The 23,612-nt window shown below is 35.3% G+C and overlaps 2 protein-coding genes across 2 annotated transcripts; both read right to left on the bottom strand.

The window, feature by feature from the left end:
• Nucleotides 1–6,984: 6,984 nt before the first annotated feature.
• LOC100435887 (olfactory receptor 2A2) lies at nucleotides 6,985–7,941 on the bottom strand. Its single transcript, XM_009243371.3, has one exon. The coding sequence runs from the start codon at nucleotides 7,939–7,941 to the stop codon at nucleotides 6,985–6,987; it is 957 nt and encodes a 318-aa protein (XP_009241646.3).
• Nucleotides 7,942–21,378: 13,437 nt separating this feature from the next.
• LOC100435522 (olfactory receptor 2A12) lies at nucleotides 21,379–22,396 on the bottom strand. The gene is given in 2 exon segments (XM_002818611.5): nucleotides 21,379–21,544; nucleotides 21,547–22,396. Coding segments are annotated over 2 exon segments (930 nt in total). The 3' UTR covers nucleotides 21,379–21,464.
• Between the last annotated feature and the right edge of the window lie 1,216 nt (nucleotides 22,397–23,612).

The following is a 23,612-nucleotide window of genomic DNA, read 5'->3' as shown; positions in this document are numbered from 1 at the left end:
GCAAAAGCAGTCATAGACAATGTGTAAATGAATGGGTGTGGCTGTGTTTTAGTGAAATTTTCTTTGCAAAAACAATGACCGATCAAAGGGGCCCAGGGACACTAGCCTGCCAATACTTGTTCTAGATCTATGAGCTAGTGTAGGTCCAGCCGATTCAAAGTCAGAGACCTTCACTGGGTAGGGCCTCAGGGACCATACCATATGATTAGATGTGTTTTAAGAACAAGACCCGGTGGTCACTTTGGAGTCATTCTAGAGTGAGGCTTTTCTCTTGATAACTTATAAAATATATGACATAATGGCTTATGGACTATAAATACCCATGCTTGCTCCAATATAGTTAGATAATAACATTAACAGTCCAATAAAAACAAGCACAGAGACATCTCGTACAGATTAGCTTTTTCACTACTGGACATATCAGGGACTTAGATTTTTAGTTATTTACTTTAAAAATTTACAGCCAATTTACTAGAAGCTGTTTATACCTTTATGTTAAAATCATTCTAGTTTTAATTATACATTCAGAAAGTCACTCTTATCTCATTCTGGATTACTAGGCAATGTAATTCTTGACCCTCATCTGGTAGCTGATAATAATTTTGCATGGGGAATCACAAGGAAAGATTGTAAATAACTAAGCCTCAGGTCAAGTTGGAGTTCTTATAGTGGGTAAACTTTTTCCATGTAAAGAAGGGAATCACATGGACTAATACGGCAGGAAAATTCTAAAGCTGAGAATTACTCCAATATTCAGAGACTGAGTTATCTTAATTTGTCATCTCAGAACATTTTACATCTATCAAGCTTCTTTTCTTACCCTGAAAGAAAATGTTGTGTAACAGTACATGTTATGATTTTCTTCTCCCTTTCTTGTTTCTCTTCAGCCCATTTTAAATCAACACACCCATTTCTAGCCTTCACATACCTGTACAAAAATATTCTCTCAGTGTCTCCCAGCTCCCTGGTGCATAATATTCCATGGATAAAATGCTCTGTGCCATTTGCTTTCAAATATGTGTTTGCCATCTTCTCACAAAAAGATTTGGGCATTTCTAGCTACCATTTGTCTTAAAACATGTAATAAAAGAAGTACAGTGATGTAATTTAAATATGAAAAAATACCTTCTGATTGTAAACTTTAAGCTTATGAAACGATGAATCCCTGATTTCTAAAAGCAAAATGAAACAAAAATAAATCTATTTCATAATTTGCTTGTCAACAGTATTCCAATCTAGTCCAATTTATCAATATTTGCTTTTAGTGCAATCTAAAGATTTTTCAACTTAGTATATTATTTTACAACAGCAACTTTGTGCATTATTTTTAAAAATCTTCCCTTAGATATGTTATAAAAACATTATATTTGTGTCTTTGACACTTTGGTCTTGAATACACAGGAATTGAGTGATTTTGCAGGCTTTGAGTATTTTTGGGGAGACTCAGTTGTCCCAGACCCATTTACTGCAAAGTCCTTCCTTCTCCAGTGATTGATCATGCTGTGCTGCCTGTAGATTAGCAAGAGCTAAAAAAGGCATAAATCTACTTCCATAATTTATATTCTATTCAGTTTGTTTCTTGGTACATCCTTGTATGAATTTGGTAAAATTTTATTTTGTTTTTACTTTTCAAAAATATAATAGATTTTCATATCAATTTTGTAACAAGCTACCTTGTTAAAGTTTCATAATTTTAATAATATGTCAGAAGATTATTTTAGATTTTCTGCATATCTGACAATTGTGTCCTTTGCATTAATTACAGTTTGTTTCTTTTTTCTCAAATGTGTGTGTGCATGCATGTGCATGCATGGGTGTGTATTTATTCCTTTTGTCTAATTGTACTGGTAGGAATCTTTAGTAAAAAACTGAGAAAAAGGAAAAAAGTGGTAACGATGTGCATCCTTACCTTGTTCTTTATATTAAATGGAAAGATGCTAGCATTTCACCATTCAGTAGGCTATCTGCTGCATTTTTTGTTTGTTTGGTGGTTTTTTTTGTAGGTTATCTTTAAGAAGGCTTACTGCCATATAAGTTATAAAAAATTTTATCACGAGTTGGCATTGAATTTTGTTAAATACTTTTCTTGATCTACTGAGGTGGCCATATTATATGCATCCTTTAATTTGTTAATGTGACAAATTATACTCATTATTTGTTTTTATGTTAAATATTTCCTGCATTCTGGGGAAAAAACTTAATATACTACTCCTTTATTTTGTTGAATTTGACTTACTAATATTTTCTTTTTCCTTCTTAATTTTGATTTTAGCTAATACAAAGCATTTTATCTTAAAATTATATTTTATTTAAATTACAGTTCAACTTCATCACACTGAGTTACCTAGAAGCACACAGTACTTAAATCACTTGGATTGTAAAGTTTATGTTTTGTGACACACATGTGGGATAATTACAAATGAGTAATACTAAGCATGGAGAAATGCAAGAGTATTTTATTTCAGTGTATATTATAAGCTGTATAATTAGGTAAGGTTGTTTTCATGACTTGAAAGGTGTCAATAAAACACATTTCTCTCCCCATACCATCTTATCCTTTGGGCTTTCAGAGTGACTGAGATTTATTCCCCTGTATTAAGACATCGTATTTCAAGAAGTTCTCAATTAAAATAAATTATAAAGGAATGTATCCCAACCAAGTCCCTAATCTTTCCTGAATGACATAGGTTAGGATTTCTTATTTATCTATCTGTTTATTTATCTATCTATTTATTTATTATTTTGTCAAGAGGCTTTAACACGAGTTCTATTCTCTTAAGAAGTTTTTAATTGCACTATGTAGTATGATCAACCATAGGGCATAATGTTGTACACCAGATCTCTGGAACTTACTCATGTTGCATTACTGAAAATGCATCTTCATTCAATAGCAACTTCATGTCTCCCCTTGCCATCTCTCCCTGGCAACAAGACTTTACGCTGTTTTTATGAATTTGATTATTTTTAGATAACTCATGTAAGTAGAATCATGCAGTACTTGTTCTTCTGTGACTGGATTATTTTATTTAGCACAATGTCCTTCAGGTTCATTGATGTTGTAGCATGTGTTATGTATCACACGTTAACAAGCTTAGTAGATGAAATGCCTACTAATAATATAAAGAAGAAACGTAATGGTTCAACAATAGATTGACATTTTATATACTGTATGCTCTTGACATGCATTTGTATTTAAAAGACTTTCTCATAACAAAATTTAAAAAACATCTTACTGGTGATTAAATATTGTTATTCTACAGCAAGGCTGAAGACTTTGTTGTCTTTCAACACCTAAAATATGACCTAATTTCAATATGATAACTGATTTTTATCTAACATCTTCTCTCTCTTTCTTTCTTTCTTCTTTCTTTCATTCTTTCTTTCCTAATATGACTCCTAAGTTTCAAGTAATAAAACTCTTTTCATGGCTTCTACACTTAAATTATATTTAGCGTTTTCCATATATTACTAAGTATCCATGATGATTTGTTCCTTCTTTTTATTAAAAAATGATAAAAATAGTCCTGTTTGGTATGTCCCATATATGATTAATGCCACTTCTTTCTGAGCTGAGTAGCCCATAACTGAGATCCAAGTGTTGAATAGGCTTCTCATTTCTTATCATACATTACAGCAAATGCTGGATAAGAGCATTAAAAAATAAGCTAAACTTTTCTCATGGTTTGTACATGAAAAACAATGTGCTATAGATATGCCTACAAACAACTATGAATTCATCACAAGACATTATTTACTTATCATAGTTCATGACCTTATATATGACATTCTACACTTCATTTCCATAGTAATCTTACCCAAACTGATGAAAGCCTTGACAGGCTCTGTCTAAAAGGGCCCTCATGTGGTAAAAGTCCTAATATTCATAAACAATAACTGTCCTTGGCCAACTATATTAATGCCTATCAAAGCTTTTACTATCTGCCCCCCATATTTACTGTTAAATATTGCTCTAACCCACTTCATTTACCTGCTTTCTTCTTCTGATCAAGGTGAACCTCACGATTGTCTATAACTTGTTCAAATTCTAAATGACTCCTCCCTTAGTTTGAGGTACATTCTGTTAGTTAACCCTGACATGTCATTTTTTATTATCGCTTGTATACTTAAAAATAATCAATGTATCCTTTGCATTGTATATGCCATAAATGTTAAATATGTATGTAGAAATTACCTCTTTTTCCAATATTAATCTGCTAAAATGGTTAACCTGATAGCTTTGAAACAACCATGTCTCCTTGCTAAAAGTTTAAACATTTACACCTTTAGTAAAAATTTGACATTTTGGTAGATCATAGTTTTAGTGTGTTATATTTACCAACTTTGTCAGACACCCTAATAATAATTGAAAAAGAAATTAATAACTTCGCAGTATTGTACATCCAAAGGAAATCACAGTTTTTAAAATCCTAAATAAAGATAATACTTGTAAAACTGATTTATTAATATACTGCCTTAGCTAACAACTATACAAAGAGTATTCATTATTTATTTTATCACCAGCAGCATCATAAACACAACGTTTCAATCCAATCTCATGACTCTAGGAGATCTTTTGCCACTGTGAAAGATAAATGATGTTGGCTATAACAAAGCTGTGTTGGGATGTTTGGTGTCACCATCTACACACAAGTTGGTTCAAACATTAAAAAGTATTGATGAAAAAAATTTCAAGAGCTTCAACAAGTGATTAAATCTTGCCTTTTCAGTAATTAGCATCACCCAAGAGTGAGTGTAAAGTTTGAATAATGCTCAAAACCATTGTTGTCTCCTGGACCATTTGAATATTTACTCATGGATTTTCTTCATTTTACCAAATCCTAAAGCTTTAATATATTTTAGGGTTTTTTACACAGTTTAGTATTGACCTAAAGCTTTCCATATCTTATTCCCTTTTACTCCTAAATTATTCCATCAAGGGATACAAGATGTTGTACAGACATACAGACCAACAGAACGGAATAGAAAACCCAGAAATAAAGCTGCACACCTAAAACCAGTGGTCTTTGACAAAGTCAACAAAAATAAGCAATGGGGAAAAGACTTTCTATTTGACAAATGGTGCTGGGATAACTGGCTAGCCATATGCAGAAGAGTGAAACTGGATGCCCTACTTTCACCATATATAAAAAATGACTCAAGATGAATTAAAGACTTAAATGTAAAACCACACCTATAAAAATCCTAGAAGAAAATCTAGAAAATACCCTTCTTGACATCAGCATTGACAAAGAATTGTTGGCAAGGTCCCCAAAAGCCATTGTAAAAAACCAAAATTGACAAATGGGATGTAATTAAACTAAAGAGATTCTGCACAGTGAAAGAAACTATCAACAGAATAAATAGACAATCTAAAGAATGAGAGAAAATATTTGCAAACCTTGCATCCAACAAAGGTCTGATATTCAGAATCTATAAGAAACAAACAAATCAACAAGCAAAAAACAACCCCTTTAAAAATGGGCAAAGAACATAAACAAACACTTTACAAAAGAAGACAGACAAGCAGCCAACAAACATGAAAAAATGCTCATCTTCACTAATAATCAGATAAATGCAAATCAAAACCACAATGACATTCTATCTTAAATCAGTCAGAATGGCTATTACTAAAAAGTCAAAATATAACAGATGTTGGCAAGGCTGCAGATAAAAGGAAACACTTATACACTGCTGGTGAAAATGTAAACTAGTTCAGTCATTGCAGAAAGCAGTTTGGAGGTTTCTTAACTAAAAATAGAACTACCATTCAACTCAACAATCCCATTACGGGGTATATACCCAAAGGAAAAGAAACATTTCTATCAAAGAAACACATACACGTGTATGTTCATCACAGTGCTACTCACAATAACAAAGGCATGGAATCAACCTAGGTGGCCATCAGAAGTAGATTGGATAAAGAAAATGTGGTACATATACACCGTGGAATACTACATAGCCATAAAAAATGAAATTATGTCCTTTGCAGCAATATGTATGCAAATGGAAGCCATTATCCTAAGCAAATTAATACTGGAACAGAAAACCAAATACCACATGTTCTCATTTATAACTGGGAGCTAAACTTTGAGTACATATAGACATAAAGATGGAGAAAGTAGACACTGGGGACTACTAGAGAGCGTAAGGAGGAAGGGGGTGTGGACTGAAAAAAAACCTATTGGGTGCTATGCCTAGTACTTGGGGAGGGATCATCTGTACCACAGACCTCATCATCACACAATACACCCATGTAACAAACCTGCACATGTACAACCTGAATCTAAAATAAATGTAGAAATTATTTTTAAAATGTACACAAAGCATAAATGTATAGTGCAAGGGATTATCAGTAGATGGCCATTACCCAGCTGCCTTCCTACCCCTCCCAGTCACTGTCTACTCCCTTCATCCTAATGATGTCTAATATCCTAGCTTTAACATTATAGTTTAGTTATTGCCTATGTTTGAAATTTATGTAGGTGGAATCATACATCCTTTTGTGTCTGGCTTCTATCACTCTGTGTTTGTAATATTCATCCATGCTACTGCATGTTGAGGTTCATTCATTTTCTTTGTTACTTAGTATTCTGCTGCATGAATATACAAGTTACTCAACTTCTCCCTGTTGATAAATATTTGGATTCTTTTCAGGTTTTAGCTATAATAAAACAATGTTGTTATCTCCTTTAACACCAGAGTTTCATTTTGCCTGTTTCAGGAAATTACATAAAATGGCACTATGACATAAAAAGTAAATAAATAAAAATAAAAACAAAAAGATGTTCTAACACTTTTAAAGGAAAGGCTAAATATTCTGATAATTTTGCTCTCCTATCTACTGAGATGGTTCCTCGATTTTAGAGAACATATATTCCATTGAATATTGACCTATTTTCAAAGCTTGAATTCAATCACTCACCATTTTTATATTAAACTTCTACAAAATATATTCAAAATTCTTGCTTCAGCAAACCACATGTTTTAAAGGCAAAGCCCATACACCTTTCTCATGGGCCTCTTCCTCTGGAGTGCTCTGTGGAGGGCGCCTTTCAACTGAGCATTCCTCAGGCTGTAGATCAGGGGGTTCAGCATTGGGTTAAAGACACTGTGAAACAGGGACAGCATTTTCTCCTGCTCCTCTCGTTGATTAGAGTCTGGGACCATGTAAACCACCATGGCTATGCCAAAGAATAGTCCAACCACACACAGGTGGGAGGAGCAGGTGGAGAAGGCCTTTATGCGGCCCTCCTTTGTCTGGATCTTCAGGATGGCCCAGATGATGTGCATGTAGGAGACCAGAATCAAGGAAAGAGGCCCGACTAAGACAAACACACAGGTAGCAAATATGACCACTCGGTTAACCCAGGTGTCAGCACAGGCCAGCTTGAGGACAGACAGAATTTCACAGAAGAGGTGGTTCACATCCCGGGGACCACAGAAGGGCAACCTTAGAAGGAGAATTGCATGTACCAGGGACAGGGCAAACCCACATGACCAGGACATGAGAACCAGGATCATGCACACTCTCCAGCTCATGATGACAGTGTACTGGAGAGGGTGGCAGATGGCCACATACCTATCATAGGACATCACCACCAAAATCAGGCACTCTGTAACAGCAAAAGCCAAATACAAAAAAGTCTGCATTATGCATGGAACAAAGGAGATGGTTCTTTTCTGGTTCATTAGGTTTGCCAACATCTTGGGGACATTGTTGGAAGCATAGGACATGTCAATGATGGCCAGATGTGAGAGGAAGAAATACATGGGTGTGTGAAGCTTACAGTCCAGGCAGATAATCCCAAAGATGACCCCATTCCCCAGCAGGGTGAGTGTATAAAAGACAGAGAAAAGTCCACAGAGTAGAATCTCCAGTGCTGGTCCAACCTGGAATCCCAGCAGGGTGATGTCTGTGATCCATGTCTGGTTGCCTTCCATGCTCTTGTGGAAGAGAAAGACAAGTCCTCATCTAGGACAGGAAGGTCAGAGCTGTGGGCCAAAAATGCACAATATTTGCTGAGTGTTTCAGAGGGCGCATTAAGAAATGTATTATTTTGAATGGGTTCTTTGTTGAATTTGTTTTCAAATATGTTACTGGAACCAACTCAATTATGCTCATTAAATTAAAAAAATCATCTTGTACCAATAGAGTAATAGGAAAAAAATATAGTTATAATGCTTATTATATAAAAAACAAATTAACATAAGGTGTAATATAATATATCTTGTATTACTGCATACACATACATGCATGGAAACGTGTCATTTTGGAGAATTCAGGTACTCTGCTTCTTTTATAGGGCGGAATCCTTAGTTATTAACATAGTGAAATGAGAGATGACACTGACAAAATGCTGCAATACAAGATGGTTTTATATCCTGGGCATGCTTGAGTTTTTCTACCCAGTATGAAGTGATTAGGGCACTCTGTTCTTCATATTCTTGCTTAGCAACCCATTTACCTTCTCACATGAATTCTACTTTCATATTTAAGATTGAAAATCTTTTGTAAATAGCTTTTCAACTTTGTAGTTTCTTTAAAACTTCCTACAACCGTCATTTTTTTCAGCCACTAGCCAATACTCCCTGGAAGCACCTCTGGTACCCATTTTCCATCTCCTAGGGTTTGTAGTTCTGTTTCAAGAATTTTATTTAATTCTTCATCAGCACTTGATGCTAAAATTCAGTCATGTGAAAGAATTAAAATGGAAGAAAATGTAGGAAAATAGCTTCAAGTCTGTAAATCAAAATAGTAAATATATAATATACAAAAAATAAAAAGGCAATATACAAATATATAGTAATATACAAAAGCAGTACAATATCCTTTTTATTATAATTTATTGAATCATTTTTCTTGTCAGAAATTTTTGGTTTCTATTTCTCTTATGTTTGGTAGCATTGAGATAAATATTCTTACAAGCTTATGTTTGGCTTATATTGATGATTTTTAATTGAGAATGTATTCTAAAAGTGAATTTGCAGGCGCTAAATATATTGAAATTTCAAAGCTTTTGATATCTATTTCCAGCTTTGCTTCAGAAAATTTACCAACATAAATTCTACTAATTTTTATCTATATAAATTCTATTATTTTATACCAGTATAATATATCACTGTCGTGTACCTCAGAATCATGCCTGTTTCCCACATGGTCATCACCACCAAGTATTTTTATTTTCAACCTTTGCTAATTTGATAAGAGAACAATATTATCCAATTTCAATTTGTACTTCATCCATCCTTTAACAAATGATCCTGGAGTGCATGATCTGTTTTAGCCACTTTTCTAAGCGCAGGAGGCACAGTGGTGGAGGTAGATGCATTCAGAAGGGGACCACGTCATGAAGAAGTGATGTTAAGGCAGTGTTCTCTTCTACTCCTCACATTCCCATTTAGAGGAGGAAATTGTTATGCCCCTGGATGAAATTGTCTTGGAATATACCTGCCTTTCTCTGTCCCCTAATTTATATGATTGTGAAACAGGAAAGAGAAACTGAGGAAGCCCCTTCTCTGTTTCACCCACATGCATTTCTACCCCCTTTGGCATAAGGCATCAGGAGCATGTTTCTTCCCATTTGGAGGTCGGGAGGGGTGTCAGCTAATAGTTGTGATTTTAATTTGGAGGGAAATTTTTTCAAAGATATGAACCATGCTTTTCAATAAGCCTTAATAGTAAAATATATATATTTTAAAATTATATCTGATTCTTGTGTGCATTTCTTAACTGATTTTTTCTGGAGCAGAGAGAGGGCATGGTTAGTTACTACCACTAAAACACCAGGAGTAAATGAGTAAATAAGATAATTGCTGACTGTGAAAAGAACAGTAAAAAATAATCTGGGTAAAATAATAGAAAGTTGCTTGGTTTCAGGAAGACTCCTTTAGATGAGATGGTCAGGGAAGGTCTCTCTCAAGCAGAGTCAGGTGAAAGGAACCTAAACAATGAAGGTCACAACCCTGCCCAGAGCCAAAGGAGGACCATTCTCTTCACAGGGAACAGTAAGGGAACAGTAAAGGCAAAGTCTCTGGGCAAGAAGCGCATGGTGACTTCTGGGAAGAGAAAGAAACACAATGAAACTGAAGCATAGTGAGCAAAAGGTCGTAGTTATTCTTTGTAATCTTGTTTATATATTTAAAAATTTTGAATTACGATTTGATAGCACAATAGGGTGACTATAGTCAGTAATAACATAATTGTACATTTTAAAATAACTTAAAGAGTGTAGTTGTATTTGTATTATTTGTAACTCAAAAGATAAATGCTTGAGGGGATGGATACCCCATTCCCCATGATGTGCTCATTTCAGATTGCATGCCTCTATCAAAATATCTCATGTACCCCATAAATATATATGCCTACTGTATACCCACAAAAATTTAAAAAATAAAAAAATAAAAAAATTGGAATCAACTTAAAAGTTTATCAGTTGGGGATCGATTATTTTCATTTGGCTGTTATTACAACACAGAATACCATGCAGCCATGAAAAAGGACAATTTTGATCTTTAGGTCATTCCATGAAGTTAACGTATGTGTGTATTATATGACCTGATTTATATTTTAGAATATAAACATATTTATGTCTTTTGTATCTATTCACATATATGCAGGAAAATTCTTTAAGCATGAAGTTATTTATACTGATGATCTCTACAAAGTTGGAATATTCAGCGACTTATCTTTTGTATAAATTGTTTGCACACCTGTTCATTTGTTTTTAATGAACTTTGTGCTTTACAGGAAACAAAACAGGGCATTTCTTATTTGGAAAAACTTCAAAATGAAATATAGAATTAAAGTTTACTCTATTTCTGCACATCTCACTTAGTTTTTTTTTTTTTTCTTTTTTTTTTTCGAGATGAGCCTTGCTCTGTTGCCCAGGTTGGAGAATAGTGGCACAATCTCGGCTCACTGCAAACTCCGCCTCCTGGGCTCAAGCAATTCTCTTGCCTCAGCCTCCAGAGCAGCTGGGACTACAGGCATGCACCACCATGCCTGGCTAATTTTTGCATTTTTAGTAGTGATGGGGTTTCACCATATTGGCCAGGCAGGTCTCGAACTCCTGACCTCAAGTGATTCACCTACCTTGGCCTTCCAAAGTGCTGGGATTACAGGCGTGAGCCACTGTGCCCAGGCTTCTCACCAAGTTTTAACAGGAATATCTGATCTTAGAAGACTTTCTTAGAGCTTCAAATGGGAGAAATAAGTCACTAAATTATGAGAAAGTATTAATCCTTAACAAGTAAGTAGAAATTGAAAAATCTCAGTATCACTTCTCCTACAGAAGCATGTATTTTTTTCCCAGGTTGTCCTGATAGAGAAACAATCAACATCATCTATTGACTAAAAGTAGAAGTGGATCTTAAACCAGGTTGAAAATTTTTGCCACATCCACCAAATTATGAACAAGGGCAGAAGCAAAGCCAAGTTATAAATCTGCACAGGTCAAAGAAAATGAGCTTCATCATACAGAGAACTACATTTCAATGTCTTTTAATTTTCTCATCTGTAAAGTAGCCTCTGGGAATTTCCAGTTAAAAATCAAAAGAAAGAAACAGGGAACTGAAAAGACTAAATTTCTTTCCAAAGATAGTCTTTCGATGAGACATAGGAGACCTCCCAGAGGTGAAGTAGGGTCACAACTTACAGAGGGAGGGCAGCCTGAGACAGAATCCTGGGAGTGGGATGTGACAAGCCCCATGGCTCTCAACTATGCTGTGTGCATCTCTATGTTTCTGCACCCAGTTCAGGGACCCAGGGTAGCAAGTACTTGGATGCCTCAGCAATTACAAATGCATCATGAGCTTCCTTTTGCCAAATGGTTAGAATTGTTTGACTAATCAAAGTTTATAAGTAACATAATCTGCATTTACAGAATTTTACATGTGATTTTTTTTGGTATGACATTTCTGAAAGAAAGCAGTAGCCAAAATAAACTATTTCTAAAGGAATGGAATAAATAAAGGAGCAAATAGAACTGTTAGTCTTATTTAATTAGATGTGAACTGCAACCAAACCACATCTAACATGAGATGTCAAATGTACATTTTAAGAGTTTGCTAGCAAGGGTCATAAGGTGACAACTCCATAATGGTGATTCTTCTCGCAAACTAATGTTTTATCAGCTCATTTGTGAAGCCAAGGATCATAGAAAAGTATACTATAAGCTGAACACATTTTTTCATTATTGGCATGGTTTTGCATTTTGGATTTCATAGTTTAAGAAGTTGGATTATTTTTTTCTCTGAGTAAAAAGCCTGAGCAGATACAATAAAGACACAGTTGCCTGAAATGAAGTTTTCTTTGAGAGTCTACTTCAGCTACACATCAAAGAAAGATCTTCAGCGCATAGAATGAGGAAAAAACCTTCATGGATACAGTTCTCTGTTCTTCCATAGCATGACAAAATTAGCAGTAATTGAAAAAAAAATATGATCTCTGAAGAAGAATGAGATAAGCATTGTTAGCAGTGCTCTTTAGACAATCATTCTGACCTTGATTCTGAATGGTGAACATTGCAAAGTTGAGTCCCTTATTCTGAACCTCACTATTTTCATCTGTAAAATGATGACAACAGCTATCTAAAGGGCTGATGTGAAGAATGAGTACCACTAGGATACCTGTTAATGGTTTAATAAATGTTAGCTGTTATTAACAGCATTACGGAGACCACAAAATTGAGGAAAGAATCTAAATCATTGGAATTAAAAATCCAACGCGATCATTACAGTTTTGCAAACTCTTTCACATTTATTTTGCATTCCTTTTTGGTTATTTTTGAATTTAAATAAAAACACATTTTGCTTTCATTGCCATTGTTTTTCTATTTTGATTCATAAAATTGTTTAAAAAGAAACTTGAAGAGAGGAAAAGAATCATTTAATGTAATCTCATTCCTGTATTAAAGAAGAAAATACAGTTTTCAAAACTCAAAGTGCTATTCTGCCATGCCTATGACAGAGAGAGGGAGAGAGAGAGAGAGAGGGAGAGAGAGAGAGGGAGAGAGAGACAGGGAGAGAGAGAGAGTGGGAGAGAGAGAGAGGGAGAGAGAGAGAGAGAGAGAGAGAATCTTATGGAAGAAAAGGGGACATATTTAGGATATTTAACACCGATCAAAAGTAAATGTTTTTATCGATATTTTAGTCAGAATGGAAGCCATGGCTATCAAAGACGGGGTTCTGGCACAGCACAGATTTTTCAAATATTTGCAATCACTCAGAAATTACTTACCATCTCAGTAGTTACTTTGATACTCAATTTGATCCTAATGAATAGCATAATTTAGAAAAAAAAAAAACAAGCAAAGATTCTAGATAGGGCCCTATTGCCTGGGTTCAGATCCTGGCTTTGCTACACTCTAAATTTATGACTTTTCTGTGCCTTGCTGTGCCTCAGTTCCCCCATCTGCAAAATGGGGTGGGTAACAAACCCTACCTTATAGGATGGTTGTGAGGATTAAATGAGTTATCTATCATAAGGCACTTAATAAGTGCATAAAAATCATTATTGATGATTTGAAACAATCATTGGAAAGTGACTTCTGGATCCAATAATAACAAGGAAATGTGTTATATGTTTAACAGTTCCTCTGCTAAATAAGGAAACAAAAAGAGAATTTTTTCCCCACAGGCATTGGGTTGCTCTATGAGAGAATGACATCTCTCTCTTGAACAACTGAGCAGTGGGTCCTAGTTAGCCAGGCAATCATTCAAGAATTGGAAGGGCAGACAGTTAGCAATGGCAGAAGGAAGATCAATCAATCTCAGGACAAGTGAACTACTTAATAACTCTGATTTAGTGTTTTCTTATTTGTAAGAAGAGGCACCTGGGCCACGTAGTCCCTGGAGTTCTTTTTAGCCCTTTAGCCAGATAATATCCTACATGGATATTATCTCTTCCTCTTCTCTGGCGGAGTCATGACAAAGCCAGGCACTGGCATGTGAGGATGAGGGACCAGGAGGGTGAGAGGAACCATGGCCACCCCATGGTTGTGAGGACTGGTAGTGGTCCCCAGAGCTCCTCTCAGGACCCCAGTTATAAACATAGGCTTACGGCCAGAAGGAAACTACACAAGCGCAGTGTTTTGTCAAAAATACCTTAAGCTGGAAATGTCATTCACTTCTGGTTCCCTTTTCCCACCTGCAAACTTCTTCTCAGCGTCAATGAACCACTTTTACTTACAGTGGCATAATATATAGTCTTTTCTTCAAACATAGCCTTGGGCTTAGAAGAAACCTCAATGACAGGAGGGAAGAATAAATAGACTGAGATTGATTCTTGTCTCTAAAGGGGCCTCCTTGGGAAGTGAAGCCCAGCAACAGAGCTCTCCTGAACTTTATGACAGACTTAGTTTGTGCAAGCCAGAGCTTTTTCTATTATCATTTGTCTACAACTAACTCCCCAGACAAAAATAATGATTCAGTGAACAGAACCATGTGAGATAGCATCTACTCACATTCTCCCTAGAGGGAATTATAGAATTTATTCCTTTTCTATTAGCAAGTTAACCAATCAAAACATCTCACATGTTTATTCATTTTGTTCCCTCTGTATTCTCATGGGATTTATTTTAGTGTGTTAACTTGAAATTGGATGGGGACAGGATTTCTGTATATGAGATAAGACCTTGGAGAGAAAACAAAATATTCAAGATAGTATATCAATTAAACTCTCTTAAAACTTACTTATTTTATCAGCCTTAAAATTGCTCCACTTTCCAATTCCTGCTGTTTGACTGTAGAGGAGAGGCCGTGACTTCTTGATAATCATTCCACATTTCTCACTTACTAATATTTTTGACTTCACAGTTCAGGTATACCTCATCTTCTTCCTTAAATTTCTTCAATGTGCCTTTATCTCAAACATCTCTAAATTTCTTAGCCACGTTTTGATTTCTTCATCCTAAGTTAGGGTCTACAGATAAAATGAGCATGCTTTATTCTCTCTCTCTTTCTCTCATTTTCACTGAGTGATGATTGCAAAATCCTTCCAGTTCTTTCTTACTACATGTCTGTTTTTAATCTAGTTCTCTATAGAGTTTTAGTTTTTGAACTATGGTGGAAGAAGCACTTAACAATAATAGTAATGTATTTAATCTATTGTGGAGAACACTAAAATATATCTATTCAAGAGGAGGCTAATGGGGCTATTTTTCTTTTAAAATGATCTGTGGGCCAGTAGAGCTTCCCTCCACTTACCTCCTTATTCTCCAATGCACACACTCTATTTCATTCAAGTACTATCCCCCAGCAGCTCCCATTCTTGAAATTCCTATTCCTTGTTTCAAGTCCGTTTAATCTTGTTTTACCCACTTGAATTCATACATAACACCAACCATTCAAAACACTCATGGAGCCCTCTTCAACTACTTCAGCCCAAATCAGTCTCCCTTCTGTTATGGACCAAAGGAGCACTTACTATAAGAATGCTTCAAGATTGTGTTTAAGTAATATTTTACTTTAAGTATTTTTTATTGTTCATCTTTCACATGAGGTTATTACAGAAAAATAAATTTGACTCACCAGCACCTGGATAGAGCTAAGAATAATATTCTGCTGCATATTTGTTCAGACTGGCATTAGTAGCACAATTTTATTCCTTTTGTTGAGTACAATATAATGACATTTAACACAGTCTACTATAGATACAAACTCACATATCATAATTTGTCTATTTTTGCTTCTAATCTTTGAAAAGGTGAGAGCAAAACATTTTTTATGGAAAGTCTTAGACTTCTTGTGAGTGTTAAATTTACAATGATTAACATTTTATATTTTAGCAATAATAAATACTGTAAAGTATACACGGCTCCATCAGTGGTGATGGACCTTTATTAAGTGAGTCAATTTTGAAGTAGGTGTTTGTGGATTATATCAATTACTATACCTACAGCTGGCCTAAGCATATTTTAACATTTGCCATCTCTGAGAGATAAATATTTCCTTTGCAGGGCTTGAGTTTTTACTGTTTTTGTTTCTTTTTTAAAAATTCTGCTTCCTTCATAGGATTTCAATGGGTTATTGAAGAAGATAAAATAATATAAACAATGATATGGGATTTGAAATGTTAAGGGCTGTTTTCACCATCAATTCTGTGATTGCATCTCACCTTAACCTTATAAAGCTTTTGTAGGAGGTGCTCCATCAAAACAGAGGAATAAATCAAAAAAGAGGATGGCATGATTAATGAACTAGAGAGTCCAACAGAAGGTAAAGGCAGATGGAATTGTTGGGATGGAACCAGTCCAGACAGAAAGAGAATAGCAGACTATTAAGGGAAGTCTTCAATAAAAAGTTGGAATGGATGTATCATATAAGGAGGTAGAAGAGGTAGGCAGTCTTAGCAATTGGCACAAAGAATCCATGCAGAGGAGGGAAGGGGCAATTAATTAACATGACTTTTGTTACTTGCAGCTGATGCATTCTAATGAATACATACTTCCTTCCTAGAAAATCAAGTGAGAGAAAAATACTGTGAAATAGAGAGTTTTCTAACTTGTTGCCACTGTTGATATACTGTGGATGAACAGGCTTGAAGGGGGATGTTGCCTTTCTCTCTTAAAGCCACAGACTTCTCCAGCGATTTAGTCTCCATGTTTGGGCTTATTAATGGGACAATAGTATTGCATTGCACTTTGTTCAACAGTTAGAAAGTTGGTGCTGGCCCCCAGTGTCTACCTTAATCAAATGTTTATCATACACCAGTAATGTGTCAGGCATAGTTAAGGTTATAGGCATGAGGGATACGACTGATCAAGAGAGAAAATTGTTTGCATTCCCTTTGCTCACATGCTGGTGGTAAACAGGAAATCTGTACTCACATTGCCTGTTTCTTAAAAGTCTTAATACTTCTTTATCATGCTATCTCCCTACCCACCTCAAGGGAAAAAAAAACTGCCTTCTTTTTGGTGAGAAGGACTTAAGCTCAACATGTACAAAATAAAGACATTTTTTAAAGTTCAATGAAAAAAATTAAAATTATTTTAGGTCACAGCACCCGGAAATAATTATGATTGATAGCTCAATATCCCCCAAATTTCTTCATTAACATATACAGATGCAAAGACAGTAGGACAGACAGATAAATAATTTAGCAAAAATGAGATCCGACAATATTTTAGGAAAGCATTTTGACTTTTATTTTTTGTGTAAAAAGAACATTTGTCCAATATGAAAATAAGTTAGGCAATACAGGGAAAATACAATCACATCCCTTACACATTTGGTTAACTGAATTGCAGATACTTCTGTGATCTAAAAGAAACATATGGCTAGAAGGATAAACTGACAATCTTAGATATTTTTATAAAACTGTTTTCATACTCCTCACACTTTTTGAAGTATATATATATGTATATATTTAATATAGCAGAAGGAAGAGCATCTACTATGTAACTAAAATACTCTAATTCAGAATCTTTTTTTTAAAGCAGTATCAGATTAGGTTCTTAAAGGAGTCCCTTTGGTGTAAGAATAATTTTTTACTATATTTACAGATTGTAGCCATTATAGTTTTAAACATTGTGCCTTATTTTCACAGACTATCATTTGGGTCCCAAAAATTGATGGATGAGAAAATTTACACACTTCAATGGCCTACTTCTTTTCAAGATTCAAGGAGGTTAGCAACAGAATTTAAGCCATTTGGCCGAGAAGCCAGTTGTGTGCTCAGTGGTCATTGCCCACTTCCTTGCTGACCCTATACTGATTCTCAGGCAGTGCAGATATCAGAGAACATGGTCCTTGCTATGAGCCAGGGGAGATTAAACCATGACTGATATAAGCCAAGCATTCGATCTCATCTTCTTTGTTAGTAAGTGGACTAAGGACTTCCATTTGACTCATTCTTGGCCAAAGCAATACAAGCAAACAATCTGCTGAGAGTAAGTCTTTCCGGAAAAGATTTTTCTTCTTGATAAAAAGGGGAAAGACAAAAAATAAGTTTCTTTTGCTTCTTTATTAGTTTTAGACATTGTTATATCAGAAAATTTTCTCACTACAACAAAATCTGAAAATGGCTCATATACTGTATTGCCAAAAAACTTCTATTCTGCTTTCATTTTAAAATTTATTTTAAGGTGATTTTAGAATTAAAAATTCTATTTTTATCCTACTCTTGTCTTATCTTAATTTTTGTAGACGCCATACATTATGATGACTTTTGCTGTTCTTTTTACCTGAATGATTTATCTTTTTTCCCCTACTAATTTTAGTTTTTGAAGCCTCGTGTCTATATTACCTTCATTATAAGTTCTCTTTTACTTACATTTTGACAAATAATTTTTTTTGTTAAGTTTGTAAAACTACCACCCCCCATATCTCACATGGTAATTAATGATCACTAGATCTCACGATTGAAGGGAATATTAATTTCCTTCAGTGACAGTGGTCCAATATCATAATAATTATTCCCAATAGAGTATTCACAGTTGAGAATCCCATAGGAGACAATAATGTGTCCTTCATTTAAAAAAAGAGGGAGGAAGGAAGGAAGGAAATAAAGAAAATAAAGAGAGAAGAAAGAAAGGAAGAAAAGAGGAAGAAAGAAAGAAAGAAGAAGAAAGAAAGAAAGAGAAAGAGAAAGGAAGGAAAGAAAGAAGAAAGAAAGGAAGAAAGAGAGAAAGAAAGAAAGTCCTTCAACGATCCTGATAACTTTCCTTCCTGGTGGTAGAAGGGAGATATGTTTATCTTTTGTCTTGAATCATTGGGTCATTGGTGTAAGCTACACTTGTACATGGAGTTAGTATTGTATTGAGAATATGGGCTCTCTCTCTCTCTGCCATGTGTAGACACAGTGGGAAGACACTCTCAGAAAGCCAGAAAAGAGTCCTCACTAGAGCTCGACAATGCTTGGCACCTGATCTTGGACATAAATTTCTATTGTTTAACAACAAAAGAATACCAGCTCTGGAGCCAGAAAACCTATTTTTTTAAACTCTATATTTTCCATTGATTATGCTAACTCAATGACTCAGGGTTACTCAACCTCTGTGTTCCTCGATCTTCTCATGTGCAAAATAAAAATTATTAATAAATAGAACATAAAAATGCACCTCTCTCCCTCTAACTTGGTTGTTCCTTGGTTTCAGGAAGAATGTGGATGGGCTCACACTTTCCTGGGGATACCTGTTGGTCATCGGTCAACAGATAATTATTGAGAATCTTCTCTGTACCTAGCTCTGCTCTAGATACTAGAGACACAGCTATGACAAGGCAAAATTGATGTGTACAATGATCTTGTATATTACTGATTGTAAACTGACAACACACATGTGAAAAAAATATATAAAGAGAAAAACTTCAAGTACTTAATGATGCCATAAAAAGATAGACTGAAGAGATATGATTGAAAGTCATCTAGTCAAGAAAATGCATGAGACTCTGAAATATGCTGGTCTTTGGGGATGTACTGCTTGAGAGCTGATAAATCAGAAGGTCTTCCAGGAGAAGATTTTGTGGCTTGTCCTTTCACTTTTTATGCCTTGTTTTGATTAACGTAAGTTCTTAATTTCAACCCAGTCACATACACCAATATTTTTATTTAATGCAGCTTAAAGATTTTATAATATCAGATATTATTTCACAATAGCAATTATATGTATTGTTTAAAAAATCCTTCTCTTGTATATCTTCTAAAAGCTTTAGAGTTCTGCCTTTGACACTTAAATCTTGAATACACCGGAAGTTGAATTTTCTGCATGATTTGAATATCTTTATAAAGATTCAGTTGTCCCAACACCATTTACTTCAAAGCTTTTTCATTCCCCAGTGATAAGCCATGCCACACCTCTAATATAGCAAGTGCTAATAAAAGCAAATATATGCTAATTTTCTTTCTATTCCGTTTGTTTATTGGTCTGTGTATAAATACCACACTGTTCTGTTTATTACACTATATAGTGTGTTTTGATATCTGAAGGATCAAATCCTCCCACGTTGTACTCTTTCTCTTTTAATATGGTTTGAGCTAGCCTTGGTCCCTTGAATTTTAAGATTAGCTTGTTGAGTTCTGCACACATCCACACACCCTGCTGGGATATTGATTGGGATTGTATTAAGTCTAATAATCAATTTAAGGAGATTGAATCATTGTAATATTATGTTTTTCAGTCCAAGAACTTGGCATACCACACATTGTGTATCTATTTATTTACCATAGTCTCTCAATAAATTTTTAATTATCTCTTTAGAGTTTTTGTATAATCTTTGTTATAATTATTCCTAAGCATTTGAAAATTAAATCCTGTTGTGTATGGTAGCATTTTTTCAAGTTTCATTTTAATTGTTATTGCTTTAAAAATATAATATATTTTATATTGATTTTGTATCAAGTTACTTTAAAATTTCTTATAATTCTTTTGAATTTCCTACATATACAGTAATGTCATTTGTACGTAATTACAATTTGTTTCTTCTTTCTCAAATGTGTGTGTGTGCGCATGTGTGTGTGTGTGTGTGTGTGTGTGCGTATGTGCGCATGCATGGGTGTATTTGTTCTTTTTGTCTAACTGTACTGGTTAGGATCTCTAGTAAAAAGTGAAATCAAGAAAAACAAGTGACTTTTTTTGTGTCTGATTCTTTACCTGAAAAGGACAGATGCTAACATTTCACCATTAACCATGACGTCTGCTTTGTTTTTATTTTTGTTTTGTTTTTGGTAGATTCTGTTTAGAAAGTCTTACTGCTATATTAGCTTGTAAAGAATTGATCTTAAATCTTGTCAAACACTTTCTTGGATCTACTGAGATGTTCATATGAAATGTATTCTTTAATTTGTTAATGTGGGCAAGTTATTTTTGTTGTTTGTTTTAATGTTAAATTATTGCTGCATTTTAAGGGTATACATAGTTTCATTATAATATATCCTTACTTCATTCTGATGGACTTGTTTCATTAATATTTTCTTTAAGAGGTTTGCATCTATGTTCATGAATAGGATTAGATTGTGATTTTCTGTTTCATAGGTTTATCTCAGGTTTGGCATCAATGCTTTAAATAGTAAAAGTAATTAGTTTCTCTCTCTTTATTTATTTATTTTTTTTTGAGAGGGAGTCTTGCTCTGTCACCCAGGCTGGAGTGCAGTGGTACAATCTTGGTTCAGTGCAACTTCTGCCTCCTGGGTTCAAGCGATTCTCCTGCCTCAGCCTCCCAAGTAGAGCTGGGATTACAGGCGCCCACCAGCACACCCGGCTAATTTTTGTATTTTTAATAGAGACGGTGTTTTGCCATGTTGGTTAGGCTGGTCCCGAACTCCTGACCTCAGGTAATCCGCCCGGGTCAGCCTCCCAAAATGTTGGGATTACAGGCATCAGCTACCACACCAGGCCAGTTTCTTTTTTTATAAGAAGTCTGAAGATAAACAGTATTGGGTGTGGTAAATTAAAGAACTAAAAAGGAAATTTCAGGACCCAGGGTCATGAGAACCATACTTACACACTCAGGATATCTCAAATGATTCTTCACATTGATCTCTGTTTCCAAAGGACTCTCTTTAGAGCCCCTTTCACCTCTGCGTTCCTAAGGCTATAGATGAGGGGGTCAGCATCGGGTTGAAAAGGCTGTAAAACAGGGAAAAGATCTTCCTCTGTTCTTGAGAATGGCTTGACTTGGGGGCCATGTACATGACGATGGCGCTGCCAAAGAAAAGCCCCACCACGCAGAGGTGGGAGCAGCAGGTAGAGAAGGCCTTTCTGCGGCCCTCCCCAGACTGGATCCTTCAGATGGCCACCAGGATGTGCGAGTAGGAGACCAGCACCAGGCAGAGCAGCCCCCCTAAGACTAACGCAGAACCCGCAAAGAGGACAGCCTGGTCGAGCCTAGTGTCAGCACAGGCCAATTTGAATACAGACATGATTTGACAGAAAAAGTGGTTGATCTTTTGTGGGCCACAAAAAGGCAGCCTCAGAATAAGAGTAATATGTACCAGAGCCAAGAGAAAGCTAAATATCCAGCAAGTTGAGGCCAGGACAGTGCACACTCTCCAGTTCATAATGAGGGTGTATTGCAAGAGGTGACAGATTGCCACATATCGATCATAGCACATCACCACCAAAATCAGACACTCTGTAATAGCAAACGCCAAATACAAAAAAGTCTGAAGTATGCAAGGAGCAAAGGAGATGACTTTTTTGTGCATCACAAGATTTGCTAGCATCTTAGGGACAGTACTCGAGGCATAGGACATGTCCACGATGGCCAGGTGTGACAGGAAGACGTACATGGGTGTGTGCAGTCTAGATTCCAAGCAGATGAGCCCCAGGATAATCCCATTTCCCATCAGGGTGAAGCTGTAGAATAGCAAGAAAAACCCAAAGAGGAACAACTCCAGATCTGGGTCCACCTGGAATCCCAGCAGGATGACTTCTGTGATCCAGGTCTGATTGCTTTCCATACTCTCATGACAGAAAAATCCTGTGATGTACTTAAGACAGAAATTTCACAGCTAATGGGAGAAAATAAAAAACATTTCATTATAGAGCATGAATTTTATGCCAGAGGCCACAAATCAGTATTTCATGGGTCCATCCAGCCCAAAGTCCTATGATGTTGACTTACAAATTTGGCTTTTAGAGATATTTAACATCTGTAGTTATTGACTAATATTAAAAACTAGGCAATTTCATGATAAAATTGGTGTCTCTAGACTCTTTTGAGAAAAATAGAAGATTTGTCATTTCATGATATTCATTGAAAGCCATAATCAGCTAAATCTAACCAGGCAATAGATAGAGGCTGGTCCTCTTTCATTTACCACTGTTTTCACCAATCTTTATTTTCTCCCAGAAGTTGAGCTCAGTGACACTGAACAATTTTATCATTGTACCTACTCTACTGATGACATATTTACATAAGAAGAGAGTGAAGATTTTTGCTCAAGATGGGTTCCCAATTTCTCCTCTACTTCAAATACATGGATATGAGAGAGAAAATACAAAATGCAAACCCCAAAGAGTTTAAAATGTGACAACTCCTTCATACACTGGAAATGAATCAGAAACATAATATGCTCCAAGTCTGGAAGCAGACAGTAATACCTGGAACTTAGCTTTTATGGGGTTAAGGCAAGTTGTTGTGAGATGTGGTACTGATGTGACTGTTTGAAGCTCAGGGCTTGGATTGGGGCCATGAAAGAAGTTTTAAAACAACTACTGGGTTGCTGGATAAAGTGACTTTCAAGAAGCCAATATGCTTGCCGGCTCTATAATTTGATCAACAGAACCTGAGAAAGTGTTATAAGACCTGATTTTTATAAGGGGGCCCTTGGAGTCAAGTAAAGAACAACAAAATCTAAAGACCACAAGAGGGAGAAACAAGATAGAAAAATCAAATAATAATGATAATAATAATAACAGTAATAAAAACAAAAACTCCTCCACTCAAAATTTGCATAACAAACGTGTTTGTTTTAAAACACAAATTTAACACTAAAAAGGGAAAACAAAGTAAATAATTAGAACCTTAAATTCATTGAAGATGCAATTAAATGTATAGAACAACCTTCCAAAGACTCTAATATAAGAATGATTAGGATGCTTTAATAAATTAATGAAGACATAATATTTTCTAAAATGACACATAAATTGAGAAAAATAAAATAGCCACGAAAA

This window comes from Pongo abelii, chromosome 6 (assembly GCF_028885655.2).
Source record: "Pongo abelii isolate AG06213 chromosome 6, NHGRI_mPonAbe1-v2.0_pri, whole genome shotgun sequence".
Lineage (NCBI taxonomy): Eukaryota > Metazoa > Chordata > Mammalia > Primates > Hominidae > Pongo > Pongo abelii.
The sequence above is the reverse complement of the archived record's forward strand: the minus strand, read 5'-3'. Positions and strand labels throughout refer to the sequence as shown.